This window comes from Lacerta agilis, chromosome 2, assembly GCF_009819535.1.
Source record: "Lacerta agilis isolate rLacAgi1 chromosome 2, rLacAgi1.pri, whole genome shotgun sequence".
Taxonomy (NCBI): Eukaryota; Metazoa; Chordata; class Lepidosauria; order Squamata; family Lacertidae; genus Lacerta; species Lacerta agilis.
The window spans coordinates 66863815-66884438 of record NC_046313.1 but is presented as its reverse complement, the minus strand read 5'-3'; the positions used below and the strand labels follow the sequence as shown (position 1 = coordinate 66884438).

Below are 20624 nucleotides of genomic sequence, written 5' to 3'. Positions count from 1 at the left end.
TTCAGCAGATCACTGAGCCCCCACAGTGTGGAAGCCCAGAGAAGAAAATAAAGTATTTAATCAATCCAGCAGTCCTTTTACTTCCCAGTTTCATTATGACAGCTTGGCTTGTAAGGGGAGAAACAAATATTTGCAATGCATACTTGCCCCCTTCTCTCCAAGCCTGCGCAGAAATGGCTTTGAATTGTTTCGCCAGGTGCGTTTTATTTGCTATGCACTGACACTTGTGCAATTATTTCAACAATGGCTAGGCTGAAACGAGAGCAAGGGACACACATATGAGGAAATGACTTTCACAAACAACTTCCTCAAACAAATATTGTCACAGGCACCTTTGCAGCAATAAGTGCCAAGAAATATTCTTTGCAGGACAAACAGGATGTTTTGGGGTCGCACAAACCTATCTGCAAGATGTGCCATGCAGATTATTTGTAGGGCTTTGATTTGTACAGTAGATGAATGTTTTACTTTTTTAGTACAAGCAATCAAGCATTTATTTCTTTTATATATCCTGTTCTACTAAAAGTACCCAGAGTGGCATACAGTCAAACCATATATGATAGAATAAATGTACAAGTTCAATTTGCAAGTAATTTCTAAATGCAATAGCAACTTATAATGCAGTTATCACTTCAAAACAAAACACAAAAGGAGCAGCACTGAAAGTGGAAGTTGTGGCACATTCAAACTGACAGCCATAAAACTGGGAGTTAGATATTTAAATCCTATTAAAACAACTGAGTTCACAAAGTATTCAGTGTGGTGCAATGGTTAGCGTGTCGGATTAGGATCTAGGAGACCAGGGTTCAAACCCCCACTGGGCCATGAATGAAGCTCCCTGGGCCAGGCACTGCCTCTCAGTCTACCTCACAGGATTGTTTTGGAAATTAAATAAGGAAGGGGGAAACGATGAATGCCACCATGAGCTCCTTTAAGAAAATGGTGGGATATAAATGCAAAACATCCATCCCTTAATGGGAGGAACCAAAGATGCTCCTTTCTAACTGAGTCTGGGGATCACAGACAAAGAATTCAAAGGGTGCTTTTAGTTCTAAAAAGGCATGTCGGATCATAAAGGGCATAGGATCGCCTGTCTTCCAACAAGCAATTTGTTGCCACTTTTAATATTGGGAACAGGGCAAATGATGTCATTTTTTCCTTTTTAACCGTGGCATGACTTGTCTTGCATTCTTTGACACTCAGTTCCACGACTGATGGTTGATAGTCATAGAACAATTCTGGAACATGCCGTGAATCAGAAGGAAAGTATAACCTGTCGAGCGTTTGCCTCGTGGAGCAGTTCCAAACCACAGGAACGTTGCTGGAGAAAAGGGTGGCAACCTTGGCTTAAAAGCAGAAGCTGACATAACAGGCGACTCCCCGAGCTCACAAAGGAAGTGGCGCAGGAGGAACTGTGTGTGTGTGCGCCTTGTCTTCCCCGCAGATCTCTCGCAAGAGCAGTTACAGCAACAGCACACAGGCAGAGCGACATGTTGAAACCTCTCCCCTTTTCCATTTGGCTGCCTTCCCTGTCCTGCATCCGGGGGCAGACGCACAAGATTACACCCATACTGTACACTTCATTTGTGCACAAAGATGAGTCAAGTGGAATGACCTAAGTCTGAAGTCCCTACTTGGCCATAAAGCTCAATGATTGAGCTTGGGCAGCAGGGGTGCCAACTTGAATAAAATATTGGGGAGTCAGGTAAGCCCTACCCAGCATAATAAATTACATGATGCAGCGCGCGCACGCACACACCCCATATGAATGGCAGTGCTCATCAACATTTGGGAGTTGGCCACCTCAAATATTTTATTGGGGGAGGTGAAGGGACCTTGGCTCCTAGGAGTTGGCTCTTATGTACCACATGTATATATTTATTATCCCTTTGTTCCCAGAGTAGATCTTTATTCCCCCTTGTTCCCAATGCAGATCTTCTACCCTAGTGGGGACACCATTTTGTAGTTTGTCTCAGGTGCCCTATCAGCACCCTTAACAAACTACATTTCTCAGAATTATTTGGGGGAAGCCATAGATGTTTAAATTGTTGTTGTTTTGTGCTGATGGGAAGTTTTAACTGTCTAGTGCAATGCATGCCTGCAGTAGAGGAAGAGGAGGAGCTGTGTGTTCTGACCCCTTTTGCTCACTTCTTCAGAATGGGCTAACTGGGCCCAGTCTTTACTGTGGCACCACCCAGAGTGAGGAGGTGTCCAAACTGGTGTAGAAGCTTCTAGAAGAGCAGTGTGGGAGGGCGGGTGAGCTATTAAAGGCAAAGCAAACCAGCTCTTGCTCAACCTGAGGCTGAGCTGTTGCTATGTGTTGTTTAATGTTTGACTGCCACTCCTATTCTAAGCCTCAATGTTTTTTATTTGCAGTTATTGCTCACCTGGACTTTATAGCATACTGCAATATTGAGGGAGCTTTGAAGTATTTCCATTGAAGTCCAAGGCTGAGGAATATTGAGATTGCTCAAGCGTTTTATTTTTCCAGAGGTTGCTAAGCGGCAAATATGAACTTTTTTTCTGGGGCAATAAGGAAGATCTAGATTTACGCAACAATCCTGCATCCACTTATCTGGGAGTAAGCCCAATTGAGTTTAATGAGACTTACTCCTGAGTTGGTACAGTGAGGAAAAAAAGTATTTGATCCCCTGCTAAATTTGCCCGTTTGCCTTCTGATGAAGAAATGACAAGTCCATAATTTTAATGGTAGGTTTATTGTAGCTCTTTGGTCTTGGTCATGGTGGCTACTTTGGAATCTGCTGGATTGATTGCTTCTGTCCACAGGTGTATTTTTACAGGTACTGTAATGAGCTGGGATTACAGGTAAAACCTCTCCCTTACAGCAGGTGCTTCTAATCTCAGCTCCTTACATACAGTGAAGATACCAGGTAGCCTGAAATCTGTCTGGTTGATAGGGGATCAAATACTTATTTCACTCATTATAATGCACATGAATCTCTGACTTTTGTCTTCTGGGTTTTTCCTGTTGTTATTCTGTCTCTCACAGCTACAATAAACCTACAATTAAAATTATGGACTGGTCATTTCTTTGTCAGAGGGCAAACGGGCAAATTTAGCAGGGGGTTTAGCGTTTTGAACCCTAAAATAAGTTTTGCTGTACCCCACCTCATGTACCCCCATGGCCGGGAGCGTCCCCTTCGAGACCTAAAACAACCTTCTCCATTTCAGAACCTTTGCACAACACCCATAAATGCGTGATGACTCGAGGACAACGATAGATAAGCAACTTGGGGCATGCAGCCCACCTTAAGCGTTGAGCCATTCCAAATCAGACCCCTTAGGCATCAGCTTCTGCTTCCTAAGAAGCGGGACATGTGGTTATTTGCTGCTGGATCTCCTCTCCACAGCAGCAACAGGGCTGCGTTCCCTTCATCAGAAGAGTGGCTGTGCTTTTACGTGAGGTGGGATCTTTAAGAAGAGAATGATTAAATTAATCCAAAAGGAAGAGAAACGCCAGCAAACCACGCTGGCCTCGAGCCAAGCAATCACTCATTCACAATCGACGTTTGAAAATGACCTTCGAATCGCAGGGATGGTGCGCATGCCTGGAATGCTCGCGGCAGGAAGCGGTCAGAATCGGGGTGGAGTAAAAAGAAAGCGGGTTTATCCGCGGCAGACGAGGACAAAGACGATGGGCGGAGCTTTTACCCGCTAGCCCCACCCACCCCAGGACCAGACAGAGCCATGGCGAGGTGGGCGGAGTTGCTGGGCGCGCTGAAAAGGGCGAGAGGCGCCTCCGGGCCGCGCACTTGCTTTGCAGCAGCAGCATCCTCGACGGCTCGCAGCATGGCCGGAGCATCATTGTCTAGCCTGGCGGGAGTGCTTGCGCGGCCCCTGGGCGGCGGGGAGCCCGTCGACCTGGGCTCGCTGCTGGGCCGGGTGGTGCTCGTCTCCAACGTGGCTTCCCTCTGAGGCACCACGAGCCGGGACTTCACGCAGTTCCGAGAGCTCCAGCAGCGTTTTGGGCCCCAGGGGCTCACGGTGCTCGCCTTCCCGTGCAACCAGTTCGGCCACCAGGTACCGTAGCCGCCGTCGAGGGGGCGCGGCGGGCGAGGAGGAGGAGGAGGAGGAGGAGGAGACCTTCCCCTTGGCAGCTTTTCCTGCTGTGCAGGGAACGAGGCACCCTTGGGCGACACAAGCTCCCAAGTGGGCATGTAGGTCTTTTTATGGGGTGAGGGGGGCGCTACTGGGGCTGCTTTGTGTGGAGGCTTCTCAGTCCTAGGTTTGTAGGAAGGGAAGGGGCGGGGCGGGGGGGAGGAAAGAACGCACTCTGCACATGGCCAGAAGCTTTATTTTCTCTCTTCCTAACCCTCGTGATGGAGCGGGCGTGAACCTAGTTCATGGAAGCTCTATCACGACTCCCAGCCACCCCTGCTTGCTCTGTGATAAGAACCGTGCCTTCCCAGATGCTGAAACTGATGCCTTGCGTATCGCCACAACACCCCCCCCCCCCACTTGCTTTACAGGCTCTTATCTAGGCATAAGAGTGCTTCGATGAGGAATGTCCTCCGCGCCCCCCCCCCCAAGCTGGCTTTATGCCTGCCGAGTACAGGAAAGGTTAGTGGTGGGAAATCATTCCCCGAGGAGACACTTAACCCAGTTGCTCTGCATCTCAAGTCAGCACACCTTGTTGGATTATTGTGGAGAGGGGAGAGGAAGCAAGGCTGTGTTACATTTTCCAGCAGAGAGATCACCCTACCAGTCGTTTTGTACACATGTGGCTGCTACTGTACTTTTGCAACCACACCCGTTTCCCCTGTCTGCTCACAAGCTAAGCTGCGTAAACGCTTCCTTCCCACGCACTCAAATGCTGCCTTAAGTATTCTCCGATCTCTGTGCGGAGTGGAAAAAGGAATGGTGGTTCTGACTGAACTAGCTACAGCTACCTCTTGAGAACGGCAGCACCTGGAACTTACGAACTTCATTTAAAGTGCTACTGTACCACTTCAGCAGTCAAGGAGAATACTGGGAACTGTAGTTTAAGGGTGTTGCTCTTGCAAAGCTAAATTTTCCAATCGACAGTTCTCAGAATTCTCCATGACTATTAAAGTGGTATATTCATACTATAAATGTATTTTCCAGATGTGAGTGGAAAATAGACTAAATTTATCCATGTTCAGGCTTGACTTTGAACACCAAGGAACAAAGTGGGGAAGGCTGCGTAGACCACTTGCTCCTCTTGTTGTTGGAGCAGGTAGAGTGACAAGCAGTCAAATACAGGAATTGAAATGTGCATTTTACCATCTTAATAATTTGGAGCATGTGGATCAAGAGGTGATAGTTTGGTAAGGCTTGGAAGCCTGCAGTTTTCAAGTAGCTGTCTCAAAGGATGGCTACTCTACCTCTGTGAGACTACCGGTAATAAAGCAGCTGTGCTCTTACAATGTTTACTGGCTCAGTAATTTTGAAAGATCTTGCTCAGTAGGGGGTGTAAATAAGCTTCTTGTTTTTCAAACCCTACTTGGCATACAATAGGAGATCCTATTCCCTTGCCTCCAATCTGTTCTGGGGGCTCCCCAACAGTCCAGAGCAGGTGGGGGGGACACGCAAGGAGTGGAAGAGGAAAGCTTGTTGCACAAGTGGAAGGAAGTCCTTGTGCTAACAAGATGATTTTGTTGCATGCAACCCAAAAGGTCTAGGACTAGGTCAAATCCTGGCAGGAGACAGACTGAGGGTTGCTGATACTGGCATGTACAAATACCTGCTTCACCAGAATTGATAAGGTGCTTGTAAAATTTCAGTTCCCAGCCACACCTTGGAGGCAGTGTGCAGCAGGGACTTATTAGTGTTACATGAATTGAGGTTTGAAGCAGTACTGTATTTCTCTGAATGGGACAAAAAGCAGTGGGGTACTCAAGATGGGGCAGGGGATGAAGCAGTTTGTGTAGTCAAAGTGTACAAAGCTGAACTGTGCATTTTGATTGCACACCTAAAGCCTCATGCATAAACTTCCAATTAGGGTACGCGCCTAAACTGTGTGGCAACATCACAATCTGCTTGTAAGGGCTTAAATCGGAAAGAATATAAAACTGCTTTTTATTGCTTCATTCTCCACCCCTCCTGCCCAGTTATTTAAGACCTTCTGCTATTTGACAAGAGACACCCACAGCACTACCCCAAAATGTGTATCACTGCTTGGGCAATATGCTAGGGAGTATCAGTTGACTCACATCAGTTGACTTATATTTGAGGAAGAAATTACCGTATTTGTTCTGTAAATGTTACTTTCAATGAGGAACATGAAGTTTCAGATCCTACTAACTCCTTGCAACTGCAGCAGAGCAGTTTATAGAACTGGTAGGTAAAATTTGCTTTTCTCCATAACTTTATTTTCCATGTTTGCTGATACTGTAACAAGTAGCAAGTTGTGATGGAAGGGAATGTTTTTGCAAGAAGACAAATCTTTCTCTGCAAAGCTGCTATTGGCATGGTAAAGGGGTTGGTGAAGCAGAAGAACATGTCACATAAAGCAGAAGTCAGTAGTCTGGTTGGTGCTGCTGTGGCCGTTTGCTACATCTTGTACTGACATTTGGAATTAAGCATCTATCTTCTCTTCTTTTTACAGGAGAATGCCACCAACGAGGAGATCCTGAATTCACTAAAGTATGTCCGCCCAGGCAATGGGTATGAGCCCAACTTCAGTGTCTTTGAGAAGTGTGAGGTGAATGGAGAAAAAGCCCACCCACTCTTCAAATTACTGAAGGAAGCATTGCCCTTTCCACATGATGACCCCGTGTCTCTGATGACCAACCCACAGCTCATCATCTGGTCCCCTGTGTGTCGCAGTGACATCGCATGGAATTTTGAGAAGTTCCTCATAAGCCGCGATGGGGTGCCTTTCAAGCGTTACAGCAGGCGTTTTGAAACCATCAAGATCCAGGATGATATTCAAAAGCTGCTTTAGCGAGTCACCGAGAACCAGCAAATTTGCCTTGCAGAAATGTGTCTCTACTTCTTTTTTTCAGCTAGGCTGTTGCTTAGATGATGTCCTAGGTTAAGTATGATACTTTCCATACTTGAGTGAATTGCAGATCTATCCTAGATTAGACTGGGCTGATCTAACCGAATAAGCAGAAGAAAGTTGCTTATGCATCATAGCAATGAAACTTCATTGAAATGCAGGAATCTATTTGCTGTGATGTAAGCTAAATTATAACCCTTCTTCCTCTAATGTGCAATGCAACAATGTATTACATAACTCAAGGCTGAATAATATGAGTAGCTGCTTTAATGTGTGGGTTAAATCCTACTATGTGAAGCAGCCCTCCATGTGCCAAACTCCATGCTGTTTGTCTGCGTTGTCTGATCTTGTTTTTCAGCAATTCATCTGTTTACTCTGGCAGTAAGTTTCTATTCTCCATCAAAATTTTATTTATGATGGTGCTTCTTCTAAACACTTGAAGGACACTTGATGTATTTGTAAAATTTTGTATGTGAAGATGTAGTTAATTTACACTAGGGAAAACAGCAGTTTATGAAATTCTATGCCAATAAAATGCTTCAAAGATGATTATGTCTCTGTCTTTATAAGGCTGCATAACATTGGGTAGCAACTAGTTATTTGAAATCTAAACCTAAGCTCATTTAACACATTACCAAAAGAGCTGAAGTATTATTACTTAAACCATGACTGAGCAGGTCCCTAGAGAGAAGTTCATGGTTGTTGTACTTCTCCAATGCTGCTGCTACTGCAGTTTCTGGCCTAAGCCATGGTTTTGCTTAGCATATTGTCCAAACCAGAGCTTGTGCTTTGTCTTGCTCAGAGTCTAGGCAAACCATGAGCTGTAATTAAGGTATGTTCTTGGTTTACAGCTTAGTTTGTCTGGAGGAGACAAACCATGAGCCTGCATTTAGACAGCATTCTAAACCAAAATATGGCTTAGTCCTGGGTAGCATGCCAGCAGCAGAACCAAAGGAGTGCAGCAGTTATGATTGCTCCAGGAATCTGTGTTCATGCTAAACCACAATTTGGTTTAGCATTATGTACTGACTTGAACTGAGACAAAAAAAAATTCCCTGCAGCTGTGGATTGGCATAATAAATTTGATACAGGTTGGGTACCTGGCTTCTACTGGCAAAAAACGCTACATAGAATTCTACCAAATCATAGTCCTTATTAACAAACTGGATTCAATAAGCAACATTACAAATAATTGTGGAAGGTAATAATTTGCTAGAAATAAAAAGGCTTGTTATTAGTCATGTGGGTCAGGAGTGGAAACTGGAACTAGATGAAAAATATACTACAAATGAAACTCACATTTGTAGATATTTGTGTGCATGTATCTTACCTGTGTCCTATTCCTGTGTCATTCTCTCTCAAATATGCACACACAATTGACAAATATTGCAACAATGTTGTTTGCTTATTCCACACATGCTCCCGCATTATTGATTTATTAGATGGGTGTTTGAAGAATGTAATATACAAGAACAAAAAGGGATTAACAATACAATTACCTATATAGTTATAAAAGGCATAAGTTGTTAAAATTTGCAATTATATGAATTATCCTCATATCCTGTTGTCCTAATAGCACTAATAAACACTGTTGTCCTCATAACACTAATAAAGCACATCAATATGTTTTCAGAGGGCAATCATGCACCCTTTCCATTGAATATCTTGCAGCCCAATCTTTCCTAGACTTTGTGTATGAAGCCCTTTGGAGGAACGTTCATAAATCGTTCATTTCAACAGCTGAGCCGATGGCTATGGAGGACTTCAATTAACAGAAACCAGAGATCTTGTAACCAGTAGTATTTCAAAGATTACCTGCTTTTACCCCCTATTTTTCTCTTGAAGATTATCTGATGGGAGAGAGTAATGCTATTGCTCTTTTGTAAGCATATTTGTTCTGTGCTTTAATGTGATACCTCAGTCATATCTTTGGGACCATAGTTTGTGGTGGTGATTGCAATTTACTTACATACTAGTTTTCTGCCTACTACAATCTGTTCTGGAGTGGGTGCTCACCTCCAAAGCAGATTTGCCATGTGTTGGGGAGTTGCAGGGGAGAAATGGGAAAGGGGAAGTCCCATTTGCAGGAGCAGGAAGCCTGTTGCACAAGTAAGCAACTGCAGTTCAGTATCACCCAATATTAATGGTTGCTGCAAAAAGAGCCCAACTCAACATCGTACCCTATATTTCCTAGACAAGAGCAGTCTCCAAAAAAGCTTATGATAAAAAGGACGGTTGCCATTGCCCTTATGCCAACCCAGCAGGACGACCCACAACAAGACCTTCAATATCAATTCACTCTGTTGGCTGCTGGTTTCAAGGAGTGGGATGTCCAGAGACAAAGTGTCATGGCAGCATAACAGCTAAAGAAGCCAAAAGGCAGCTGCACCAGCAGAGGTGCAGGGGTCGCCAACGTGGTGCCCTCTAGATGTTGGTAGTTCCAGTCCACCGAATGCAGAAGGATCCCTTTAATAGCCAGGGTCGCTATCTAGTTTGAGGCACGACCTGCAATTCTCAGCCCTTCAGCGGTAACTGACACCGCAGACGGAGCCTGTGTGAGCGACTGGAGACCGAGGGATTCCCTGTCGCCCGCCCTTTCTTTTCAGCGGAAAGCGGCCTCTTCCCCCTCAGCGTCAAAACACCCCGCTCGGGCGGAGGAGCTCGGCCCGGCGCTCCCTGCCCCCCGAACGCCCGGAGGCGTCGCCGCGCCTGCGCAGTGCCGTTCTGTGCGCGCGGCGGCGGCCGGGCGAGGAAGGATATCCGCAGTTGGGGACGGCCGGCCGGGCGAAAGCGCTTGCAGTACTGTCATGGCGGCAGCCGAAGTAGGGTTAGACGGCGGGGGAGGCGGCGGCGCCGCCGGTCTGAGGCCGGACGCCGGGACGCAGCGGGCGGAACTTATGCCGCTGCTGGGGACGGCGCTGCGGCCGGGAGAGTCTTGGTGAGAAGGGCGCGGGGCGGTTGGGGGGGGGGCGGGAGCGGGAGAGAGCGACGGCTGGTTTCGTTTCTCGGTGTCAGGTTCAGAGCCAGGCCGCGCGCGCGCCGCCTCCTCCGCGCAGGCCCTCCCCACGCTCGGACTGTTGGCTTTCGAATGCGGGTGTTCGGAAGGGGGGGGGGCAACAGGAGGCGCGAGCTGCTCCCCCCCCCCCGGGAGTTCGGTGCCCGGCGGGGTTGGTGGTAAGAGGAGGGCATGTCGGTGCCGGCCGGGCCCTCCCGGTGCCGGTGCTGAGTCACTCTTCTTCTGCCCCGTCCGCTCCAGCAACTTTGTTCACCTTTTCTGCCTCCCGCTCTGACCCTGTCCCGTTTGTTTGTTTTATTACTATTTCTTCCCCCTTCCTCTTCTTCTAAAGGCGTCTTTTTTCCCCTTTTGTTGCAGGTTCCTAATTGACAGCCGGTGGTTCAAGCAGTGGAAGAAATACGTGGGATTTGACAGTTGGGACTTGTACAACGTTGGAGAGCCTAATCTCTTCCCAGGACCGATTGATAACTCTGGGCTTTTTACAGGTAAAGTTGTGTGAAGAGGGGATTAGGATTTGGAGTTTGGAAAGGACTCGGAAGCGGAGGAGGGGAAATGTCACTGCACAGTACTGCTTTTTGGACTGTGTTCTGACAGTAAGGAATTCCGTGCCCTTCCCCTCCAATCTTTTCCAGTACACTTTCCCAATTCTTAAGTAGGGATATTAATGGTAAATCAGCTTGCTTTGGGAAAACTATGATGGACTCTAGCATGATTGTCACATCAGCAGTTACTGCAATTATAGCCAGTATTGTAACAAGTCTTAGAGGTTCCACCCTTAAATAAGTGTCTCATTCTTGGCTTCCACACCTGTGGATTGTTGTTTTTTCCCATTTCTCCACACCACCTAGGCCTGAAAGCAGACTCCTTTCCCTTTTTTGTAAATGGAAACTGAAAGAGTTGACCATTACATCTGCTTCTGTGTTGTAAATCAGTTGGTTGCAAATCATTATTAATATCTCTATTAAATATCCCCTCTTTTCCTATTCCTTCATTTATTTCATTCTGCAGCCTAATCCATTTAATCCCATCCTTATATCCAATATCTATTATATTTTTCTATTGGAATGCTTCATAATAAAATTCTAAATTCGGTATTCATACATGATCTTTCATTATTTGGGAGACTAGATACCTAGAAATCGCATTGTCCTGTATTGCAAGAGGTTCCCAGTGGCAGCAGAAGCAGTGGAAGGAACACACCATTCTGCCGTGCCACCCCTCTCCAGATACAGACTTGAGAAATAACACTTGAGCAACTCTTTAAAAGGTTTAAAGTAATACATATTGTGGATAGGTAGAGATATTTAAATATAGCATCAAAAAGCAATATAGATGCTGTGTTCCTCAGACCAGGGCTGGATCTAGACGTATGAAAGAAGCGTTTCAGTTTAAAGCATTGTAAATTTAAACAGGGAAGACAGGTAGAGAAAAACGGGATTCCACACTGCCATCTGGTAGCGCAATGTTATATCTCACATACAATGCATATAAATTGCTTTTTCTTTACCAGTCTAGCTGAGTCCCAGGAAATCACTAGAAAGTCTGTGTACAAACAAAAAAAGTTTAAGTTTGCTTCTCAAAGTCTCTGGATCATATTTGTATAGGAAAGTCATCCAGTTCTGCATTGTACTTTTTAAAGAAAACTTTAAATACTATACAGCTGGTTTTATTTGATTAATAGCTTGAAATTATGTGTGGAAGAGAAGTCTGAAATTAGATTGTGAAATAATACCACTTGAGTGTCTTCAAGACTCACTTTGATGTGGCTATTTAAATTACCTTAAGTTAGATTTTCAGAAGTGTCTGTCACTTTGAAAGTGTGTTTGTTTTATGCAGGATTTCCAGGAGAACTGCTTATCTTCCTGTTTATCGTTATGTTTCCTTTCCTTTTTAGACTCGGAAGCTCAGACTTTGAAAGAGCATCTCATTGATGAGTTGGATTATGTGTTGGTTCCTACTGAAGCCTGGAACAAATTAGTAAATTGGTATGGTTGTATAGAGGGACAGAAACCAATAGTGAGAAAGGTAAGTGATAATGATCTTTATGTAACTTACACTGTTTTGCCGCTTTGTGGAACACTGTGAATTATCTCTTGAGCTACCCAGAGAAATGAACACTATAAAGAATATTTAGGTGTCATTTAACTGGTGCATAGGATAATAAGATATATTGTGTGACGTATAAGGTTGAATAACTGGAAATACAGGGTAGGAAATGAACTGCTCTTCCCAGTATTAGGATGGCTCCTACAGTTTTGGAATGGCTTTATAGAATGTTTCTTGCTTAGCTAATATAGAGTAGAGAAGAAAGTTTCTCTTCATTTGCCCTGTACTCTGTTGATTAGTCATTTAGCCAGAACACAGGATGAAGTTAAAGGGTGGTATCCAATTGTGTCCATCCGTTAGTGGGACTTGCTGTTCTCCTCTCCCTGCTACTCCTGTGGGTCTCAAAAAACATTTTTGGAGGGTTGTGTGGAGTGAGGAGACTTGATAAGGTTAGAGAGTGGGTTGCCGTGGGGAGGAGAGGAAAGAGAAGAACTGTTTATCCTTTGGATAGGGGAATACAGTAAAGCACACTCCACATGACCCTTCAACCAGGAATGCTTCTTTTCAATGGAAGAGATAATGTATACTGACTTCAGAAACACAGCAGGACTCCCAAGTAACTAAACAATGCAGCAAATTGCTTTGTAGGCTGGATCATAAATCAAATAGTTAACTGCAACAAATAATATATAGTACTTGCTAATGCAATCTGGTATAATCTTAATGAACAATGTGGAAAAGAGCATGTGGTATTTCATAGGAATAATTCCATTTTCAGAATAAGAAGATAAGCTAAACATGCCCATATTTCTGCTAAAATACAGTATATGCTTTTTAAATGTAGGCCTTAAAAGGAACGTGAAAATGTAAAATAGGAAGGGTAATTCCCTTTTCCTCCCTCCTCCCCCACAAAACCCCCTTCCCCCTTTTTAGTTTAGTTTAGATTGCATTTACTTTAACTGTTTGATAAAAAGGTAAAGGTAAAGGACCCCTGACAGTTAAGTCCAGTCACAGACAACTCTGAGGTTGTGGCTTTACAGGCCGAGGGATCGGGTGTTTGTCCACAGACAGTTTTTCTGAGTCATGTGGACAGCATGACTAAGCTGCTTCTGGCACAACGGAACACCGAAACCAGAGCAGTGCATGGAAACGCCATTTACCTTCCCACCGGAGCGGTACCTATTTATCTACTTGCATTTTTTGGCGTGCTTTTGAACTGCTAGGTTGACAGGAGCTGGGACCGAGCAATGGGAGCTCACCCCGTCGCGGGGATTTGAACCACCAGCCTTCTGATCAGCAAGCCCAAGAGGCCCAGTGTTTTAGCAAATTGCTATGATCCATTACTGATCTTTCTTTTTTCTCCCAAGTGTCTACCAAGTGATTACATAACATTCATTCCTTTCCCTGAGCCAGAAGATTGAACCTAGTGTTATGTGTTGGACACATTACAGCCAGGAAAAAACATTCAGAGTATAAAGCAGGGCCAGTGAAGCGTGTGACCTATGGAGAGTTTACAGCAGGGGTTGGCAAACTACTGTCCACGGACTGGATCCGGCCAAATTGCCCTCAGGATCCGGCCCACAGACGTTCTGTGGATCTTGTGGATTCTGTTTGTTAATTTTTTCTTCGTTATTTTTTTTTTCCTGCGTCGCCATTTATTGGGGGGCACCATTTCCACCCCTCTCCCTCTCACACACTGCAGCACCTCCTCCCTCCCTCTTCTTGGCTTCTCCCCACCCTGCATAGAGGAGGAAGGGGGCAGGGCTGAGTGGGCTGAGCGCCATTTTGGGCAGTGCCTCTCCAGAGCCAGCCAGCCCTTTCGGTCTGCTCATCCCTCCGCTGCCACCAGCCTCTGCCACTTGCAAGGGCAGGCACAGGAACTGCAGTTGGCACAGCGCAGTGCCTCTCCGGAGCCAACCCGTCCTTGCGTTGGCAGCACCATAGGTAGGCAGAGGGAGGGGAGGGGCTGGGGAGAGAGGGGGAAGAGAGAGAAGCCTCCTCCGCTGCGTGCGCATGTGCAGTCCAGCCCGCCACAAGGTTTGGGGGATGGTGAACCAGCCCCCTCCAATAAAAGTTGGCTGACCCCTGGTTTACAGGGCCGGATAGAGAGACCTGGATGGTCATATTCAGCCCTCCTTTTTTGTTGTGGTAGAATTTTGCAATCATGTTAATGGACTCCCCAATAAAAATGGAGCTTCAACTTGTCAAGGCATTGGATGTTCCAGTTTTGTGCCAGTGTTCCCCAACTCTCCAGAGCAACTTGGGGGAGGCAGTTTGAGGAAAAGAGATCTTGGTAAACCTGATTTTGCCCTTTGTTGTTTGGGTCTTACCAGGGTGGACTTGATTTAAATAAAATTTAAATCGCTAGCCAGTAAGGATTTAAATCATTTTTTTAACAGAAAGACTCATTCTTGTTGGTATAATCTTAATATTTACAACCAGATGAAGGTTTCATTTTTGGAATAATAAATTTTCAGAGTAGTTTTTACAGTTATAGCAAAAATTACTGATTTGGTTATACTGTACTATTAGAAATACATAGACAGATGATTGTGAAATTATTGTGAGATTTAATAAGTTGACTGTTTATATTTGGACAACTTTTCTGCTGTACTTTATTGGAAGGAGAAAAATGATCATTTCCTTAATAACAATTTAAACAATTTATTTAACTAAAACAACAACATTATAGCATATATCCATGTTTGTTAACTGATGTTGTTAAACATGTTTTTAAAAAACTTAGACTGAGTTTTAGCACACATTTAAAACTTAAAACAAACCCTTATTTCCTGATGAATAGCCTTTGGACTATAATGTAACTTAGATAGAAAACTATCTTTAGAAAGATTTTTCCTCCAAAAGCATTTTATTTTACAAATCCAATTTAAATTAATTTTTGTTGATTTTATGTATTTATTTATTTTAAAAATCATTGATTTTTATCCACCCTGGGTCTTACCTCTTGGTTTGAATAGCTAAGAAGAATAGTTAACTATAACCTGCAGAGCCATCATACATATTTCTGTCCAATTTAGAAAAAAGAAATACTGTAGGTTAGCGTTGACTTCAGTAGAGCTAATTTCGAAATAAACACACTTGGGATTGGGCTGTAGAAACCTCTGCAGGATTATTTGAAGCCACTTTGCCAGTTGTAGAACTAGAGTTAAAACCAAGGACTTCTGTTTTATGTGAAACTCTAGATGATGGCACTGTTATCTATCAGGCCAAGATATGGATACTTTGAGGGTGGAGCCCTTCAGTTTAGACTACATATTTGCTTTCAGAATTGTTTGTTGTACCACTTTACAGGAACCCTTTTCTTCCTAGGTTGTGGAGTATGGACTATTTGTGAAGCACTGTAAAGTAGAAGTTTATCTTTTGGAGCTGAAGCTGTGTCAGAACAGTGATCCTGCTAATCTTTTGAGCTCTTATTTCAGCAAAGCAGACACTGTTGGTAAGTAGCTGTTTGCTAACCCCACAACACACCTTGAAACACATCCACACCTAGTGGTGTCTAGTAATTTATTTAGATCATTAAATGGGGCAAGTATATTTTACCATTTTCTTTTTGCAACCTCTTTCTAATTTTGTTTTCACAATCATCTGAAATCACTTCCTTTCCCCCTGTGAAATGGTGAATGCTTCTACTTATCTGACCATTGCTAAACCACGATTTCACTCCAGCTTTTATTATTTGTCCTTAGAACTGACAGTTACTCTTCAGCTTTAGATGCTTCTGCCATTGTTCAAATAATCCTACCAGCAGACTGGTTATTTCAGTAGTAATAGAATGCCAGCTTCAAATAACCCTAGCTGCATTTTAAATAAATGATTCCTTATCTTTTAATGTGATAATATTTAGCTAGTTGAGGCAATACAGCTGTAGTCAGAAATTAAATTTTATAGAAAACTGGTATGTATAGATACAGTTAATAATTCACCAATGTAAAATAATCCAGAATTAGTATACACCACCTTGTTTATTTAGCACTAGTAAATAAGCACTTTTTAACACTTTGAACAAGCCATACTCCCCCAACGTAGTCAAAATACAGCTTGTAATAGCTTTGTCTCTTTCTTACCAGCTACTATTGAAAATGAAATGCGAAAGCAGTTTAGTATTCCTGACGGAAAAGAAATTAGGCTGTGGAGCAGATACATGAGTAATACTTATGAGCAGCTAAGCAAACTCGACAGCACTATACAAGATGCGGGGCTCTATCAGGGACAGGTAAGAAGTCCAAATGTCGTATGTTGTATTGCTCACCCTGTGGGCTGTCGACAAGGCTGCAATTTGTAAAAAAGTGGGAGGAATTCAAGGTAATATTATGGCTGTCATACTGTCAGGGCCAGCTTTTCAGCTTGCCAGACAGAATTATTCCTCCTCACCACTGCCCTGGCATGCTGTTCTGGGGGTTCTTCTGACACCTCTACAAGCCAATTTTGGGGCACACGGGGGTGGGGGAGCCCAATTGTGCTAGTGAGAGCTCTTGCTTCCTCTAGTAGGACTTGGAAGTTGGATCCCATCCCATATGATTATGTAGTCATACAAAGTGTTCTGAAATTTGAGCTGGTTTCTCAACTATTTGGCCAAGTTCAGTCAAACGCCAGCCGTTGTGGAAGAACTACTGCATTCACAGCCTAGCAGCAATCATAGAGGCAGCTGCATGTGGTGGCTGTTGCTGCCATTGTGTGATTTGTGGGCCTGAAAAAGACAAGATGTGATCAAATTGCCGCAGTAGTGTGAACAACTCTTCTCTGTAGATGCTGATTCCTTAAATGGTAACTTGTAAATGCTGCTGAGTCAAAAGCCTGCCAGAGCCTCCTGTACATCCTAAGGTGTTAGCATGGGGGTTATTTAATTGGGAATCTCCTGTTTTGCTTGTGTTTTTCTGCACAGAACCAAAGAAAACCCAGATCTTTAAGATAGCACTCCCTTTACCTAGCTTTACTATTATTTTTCTTTAACTTTAAAGGTAGTGTTAATAGAAGTGAAGAATGAAGATGGTACGTGGCCCAGGCAATCTCAGACAAAGTAAGTTTTTCTCTATTTATACTTTCCATTTCTCTATCTCAGTTTAGGCATTGCAAAACCTGAACACCAAACCATGGTTTTGTGATGTCTGAATTGTGCCTCTGTCTAGCTTGGGTCTGAGAGGTGTCTACCACTGTTTAACTTGGCATGGCACTCTATTTTTTTCTTTCTCTATTCTGTTATTATTACATTGTGTTTATTGTCTTGTTGTATTTTAACTTGTTAGCCACTTTTGAGAGCCTTCAGGCTAAACACTAAGATAGGAAATGCCCTAAGTCCTGTTATACTCATTTTTCTAAATTGAAGTAGCATTGACTTTAAAAATAAGTAACAAAAACTACTTTAAAGTTACATCTTATTTTTACAATATTGAAATACAGTGGTGCCCCGCTAGACGAATGCCTCGCTAGACGAAAAACTCGCTAGACGAAAGGCATTCGCTAGCGGAAGGCTGCCCGCAAGACGAAAAAAAAAATTTCGTCGCGAAAACTAGCGGTTTGCATTGGTGCTTCGCTAGACGAAAAAATCGCTAGACGAAGACACTCGCAGAACGAATTATTTTTGTCTAGCGAGGCACCACTGTAATACTTTCCTTAAGAGGTAGTGAAATGCACAGCTCAGTTTTTAAAAAAACAGTGAAGAACTATCCTGTGCACCACTTCATTCTGAATTGAGCCTGTTGCAAAGCCATCTACAATTTAAGCCACATGTAAGGATTCACCTAACCAGCCCCTACAAAAGATTCCCACGTGGCTTCTGCCCCCCCCCCCACATGCTCCCCAAATTGGCTTTGGAAAGATCAGAAGAACTTCCAGCACAGTACATGGCTTGCATAGGTGGAATTATTGGAAGATGAAACATTGAATTCCACCCAATGTATCAGGCATTACTGTGCAATTCTTATTGGCCCCTGACTACAGCTGGAGGTTGTTAAAATAGTACAGTATTTACAAATCACTGGTAGATATGCCAAGGAATATCTATTATACTTAAGCCTTCTTTTTCAAAAGATACTCATTTCATTTAGTAGATTAATTTTAGTCCTAAAAGTCCTGTTGGTTGCCTTCTGTTCTGCTGGGAGGGAACAGATTTACGCTATAAGCATGCAAATATGAATCTGAGGCCTTGTACCAGTTAAGATTAGTAGTCTTGCTAGCCTAGTACTCATTGCAATGATTGATTGTGGAACAAACACTGATTCAGAAGTATAGCTCTTTCCTAGCAATTATTCCAGAGCTATCAACCTTCCTTTTTTCCATTGGGAAACGGCCATAGCTGTCAACTTTCCCTTTTTTTGCAATGGGAAACTGCGCTGGAATAAGGGAATTTCCCACAAAAAAAGGGAAAGTTGACAGCTATGTTATTTGGAGATCTCTTAATCAGCTGGAATTCGAACATTGGTGCATCGTATCATGCGCTCTGCAATGTAAGAAATTGCCTTGTGTAGCTTAGTACCACTTGTATAAGTTCTCCTTGGTATTTTACAATAGGGAAATTTCATACAGAATGAGGGTGAGTACTAGATTTCTAATTCCATTGACTCGTAAACAATCCACCTCTTCAGCCTGATACTGTAGTCATTCCTTCTGGGTTGGAAAACCAGAAATAAACAGCTTAAAATAGTAAACTATACTAAAAAGTCAGTTAAAGAATCTCAGGAATTTATAAAAAAAACAAAAACCCTGATGGGATTTTTACTACTTTTTTCCCCTCCCAGATCAAGCACTGCAACAAGCAGAAATCTAGCTACCTCTTCAAAATCATCAGCAAGCTCTTCAACCATTACAAATGGTGATAGCAATAACTCCTATAGTTTGAACTGCTCCAGCCTTGGCAAAGGGTAATAGCAAGAATGTGTCTGCTGTTCTTTATGTAACTTCCTTTCTCTGAATACTTTTATGCATTCTCTTCTTTATTAAATAAGGTTCTGCCCTGAAGCATTCATGGCTCCACAGTTCAGAAGCTAGCTATGTATAACTTTAAACTTAACTTCAGTTTCATGGCCCTCTGGCATTTCTTTGCCAGTTACTATTCCATTAAGATGTATGTGTTCTGCCAATTTTTCCTACAATAGCACTTTATCATACAATAGCTGATACGAAAAAATGCCACTCTAAAACAGTTCATTAAACCAGATTGTGTTCTCCCATATAAACCTACTAGGACATTTGAGATCTCCCTTGGAGGCTGTGCTCTCAGGGCCCATGCCCCCAGAGGTGTAGTGGGTGGTTCCTTGAGGCAAAGCTTCCCAATCATGGCACCAAAATTATGGAAATTCCTGTCAAGCAGATTCACATTGCCTTTTCCTTGATAGTTTTGAGATGCCAGGGCAAACACAGTATTACATTGGAGGATTTTAGGGCCATCTGACTTCAGTTGTTCTCTTTATCCTGCTTGGTTGGGGTTTTTTGTGTTGGTGGTGGTTTTTCCAAACTTTTGTTCTAGTCTTGGCTTTGTTTTTCATTAGCATAATGTTCTGGAAACTGAAAAGCAGGATATGAGTATTTTAAACAAAATATAATATCAGTAATGTGAGTCTCCACCTACAGTATGAAATGGTACAGTCAGGCAGCAGACTGGCTACCTCATAATACTTGTTTGTGAGAACTAGTTCTGAGGGAGGAATTTTATAGTGTAGACGTGTGTATACACTATAAGTTGGAAAGTTTGCTTTGTCTTAAGCTTGAGTTACTTGTTTAATTGTATTGTGTTTTTAAATTCTGTAAACTCCCCATAAAATTTTGATGCAGGGCGGGTAAGAAATACAATATACATTATTTTTGTATAGCTGTAAATAGTTTCTTAGGCAAAATATTCTGCAACCTGTTATCATATTCCAGTATGTTTTCCCCCTCCAGAGGTTCTAGCTTTTCCTGCAACTCTTACAACAACAGGGAGAGCCCTCCTCAGTCACAGCCTGGTCTCTGTGGGCTCAGTAACCTAGGAAATACATGCTTCATGAATTCAGCTTTACAGGTAAAGAACTGGTACAATCTGCTGAAGAACCTAGAGTGGTAGACACTGTACAGCTTGGGTTTTATACTACCCCATCTTAAATTGTACAACTGTTGGGTTCCCATACAGCTTGGAAAACCTACATAATGCTGTGGGTTACAATGGAAGATAGAAAGCTGCATTTTTCTAGCGTGAGAACACTGATCTCAGTATTGCCCAAATGTTATAAGCCAAACCCTGGCTCCTCTATGAGTAGCACATGAGCAGCAGGGCCAAGGGAGGAGCAAAGTGGCTATACTTTTTGTTGCGAGAATCCACTCATTCAATCATACTTAGCCATTGTTTGGATTAGCATTGTGTGCAAACCAGGCCGCTGACTGGCAGCAGATCTCTAGGGTTCAAGGCATGATGATGCCAGGGTTTGAACATGGAGCCTTCTGTATACACAACAAGTGGTCTACCCTGAGCTATGACCCCATCCTCTCAACATAGAAATAACCCAGCTAGTATGTGTTCCTCAGTTTTCTTCCTTCAGCAGTTTCCATATGTAATATTTAATGTAGCTTGCAATACAGTGCTGTATA

The 20624-nt window shown here is 43.3% G+C and overlaps 2 protein-coding genes across 4 annotated transcripts in view; both read left to right on the top strand.

The window, feature by feature from the left end:
• Window positions 1-3656: 3656 nt before the first annotated feature.
• Window positions 3657-7534, top strand: GPX1 (glutathione peroxidase 1). Its single transcript, XM_033140565.1, has 2 exons — window positions 3657-4041; window positions 6590-7534. Exons 1-2 carry the CDS (start codon window positions 3709-3711, stop codon window positions 6926-6928), a joined length of 672 nt encoding a protein of 223 aa, XP_032996456.1. The 5' UTR covers window positions 3657-3708; the 3' UTR covers window positions 6929-7534.
• A 2181-nt stretch (window positions 7535-9715) lies between these two features.
• USP4 (ubiquitin specific peptidase 4) overlaps window positions 9716-20624 on the top strand; it is a 35863-nt gene continuing 24954 nt past the window's right edge. For 2 of the 3 annotated variants that reach the window (XR_004425992.1, XM_033140563.1), the window contains exons 1-8: window positions 9716-9923; window positions 10359-10486; window positions 11896-12026; window positions 15378-15504; window positions 16136-16281; window positions 17027-17085; window positions 18803-18925; window positions 19944-20061. Coding sequence is in view for 2 of the 3 variants with exons in the window: in XM_033140563.1 (XP_032996454.1) it covers window positions 9793-9923; window positions 10359-10486; window positions 11896-12026; window positions 15378-15504; window positions 16136-16281; window positions 17027-17085; window positions 18803-18925; window positions 19944-20061 (963 nt within the window). In the remaining variant the exon portion in view is untranslated. The remainder of the gene's footprint in view (window positions 9924-10358; window positions 10487-11895; window positions 12027-15377; window positions 15505-16135; window positions 16282-17026; window positions 17086-18802; window positions 18926-19943; window positions 20062-20624) is intronic. The other variant, XM_033140564.1, reaches the window with a different exon arrangement.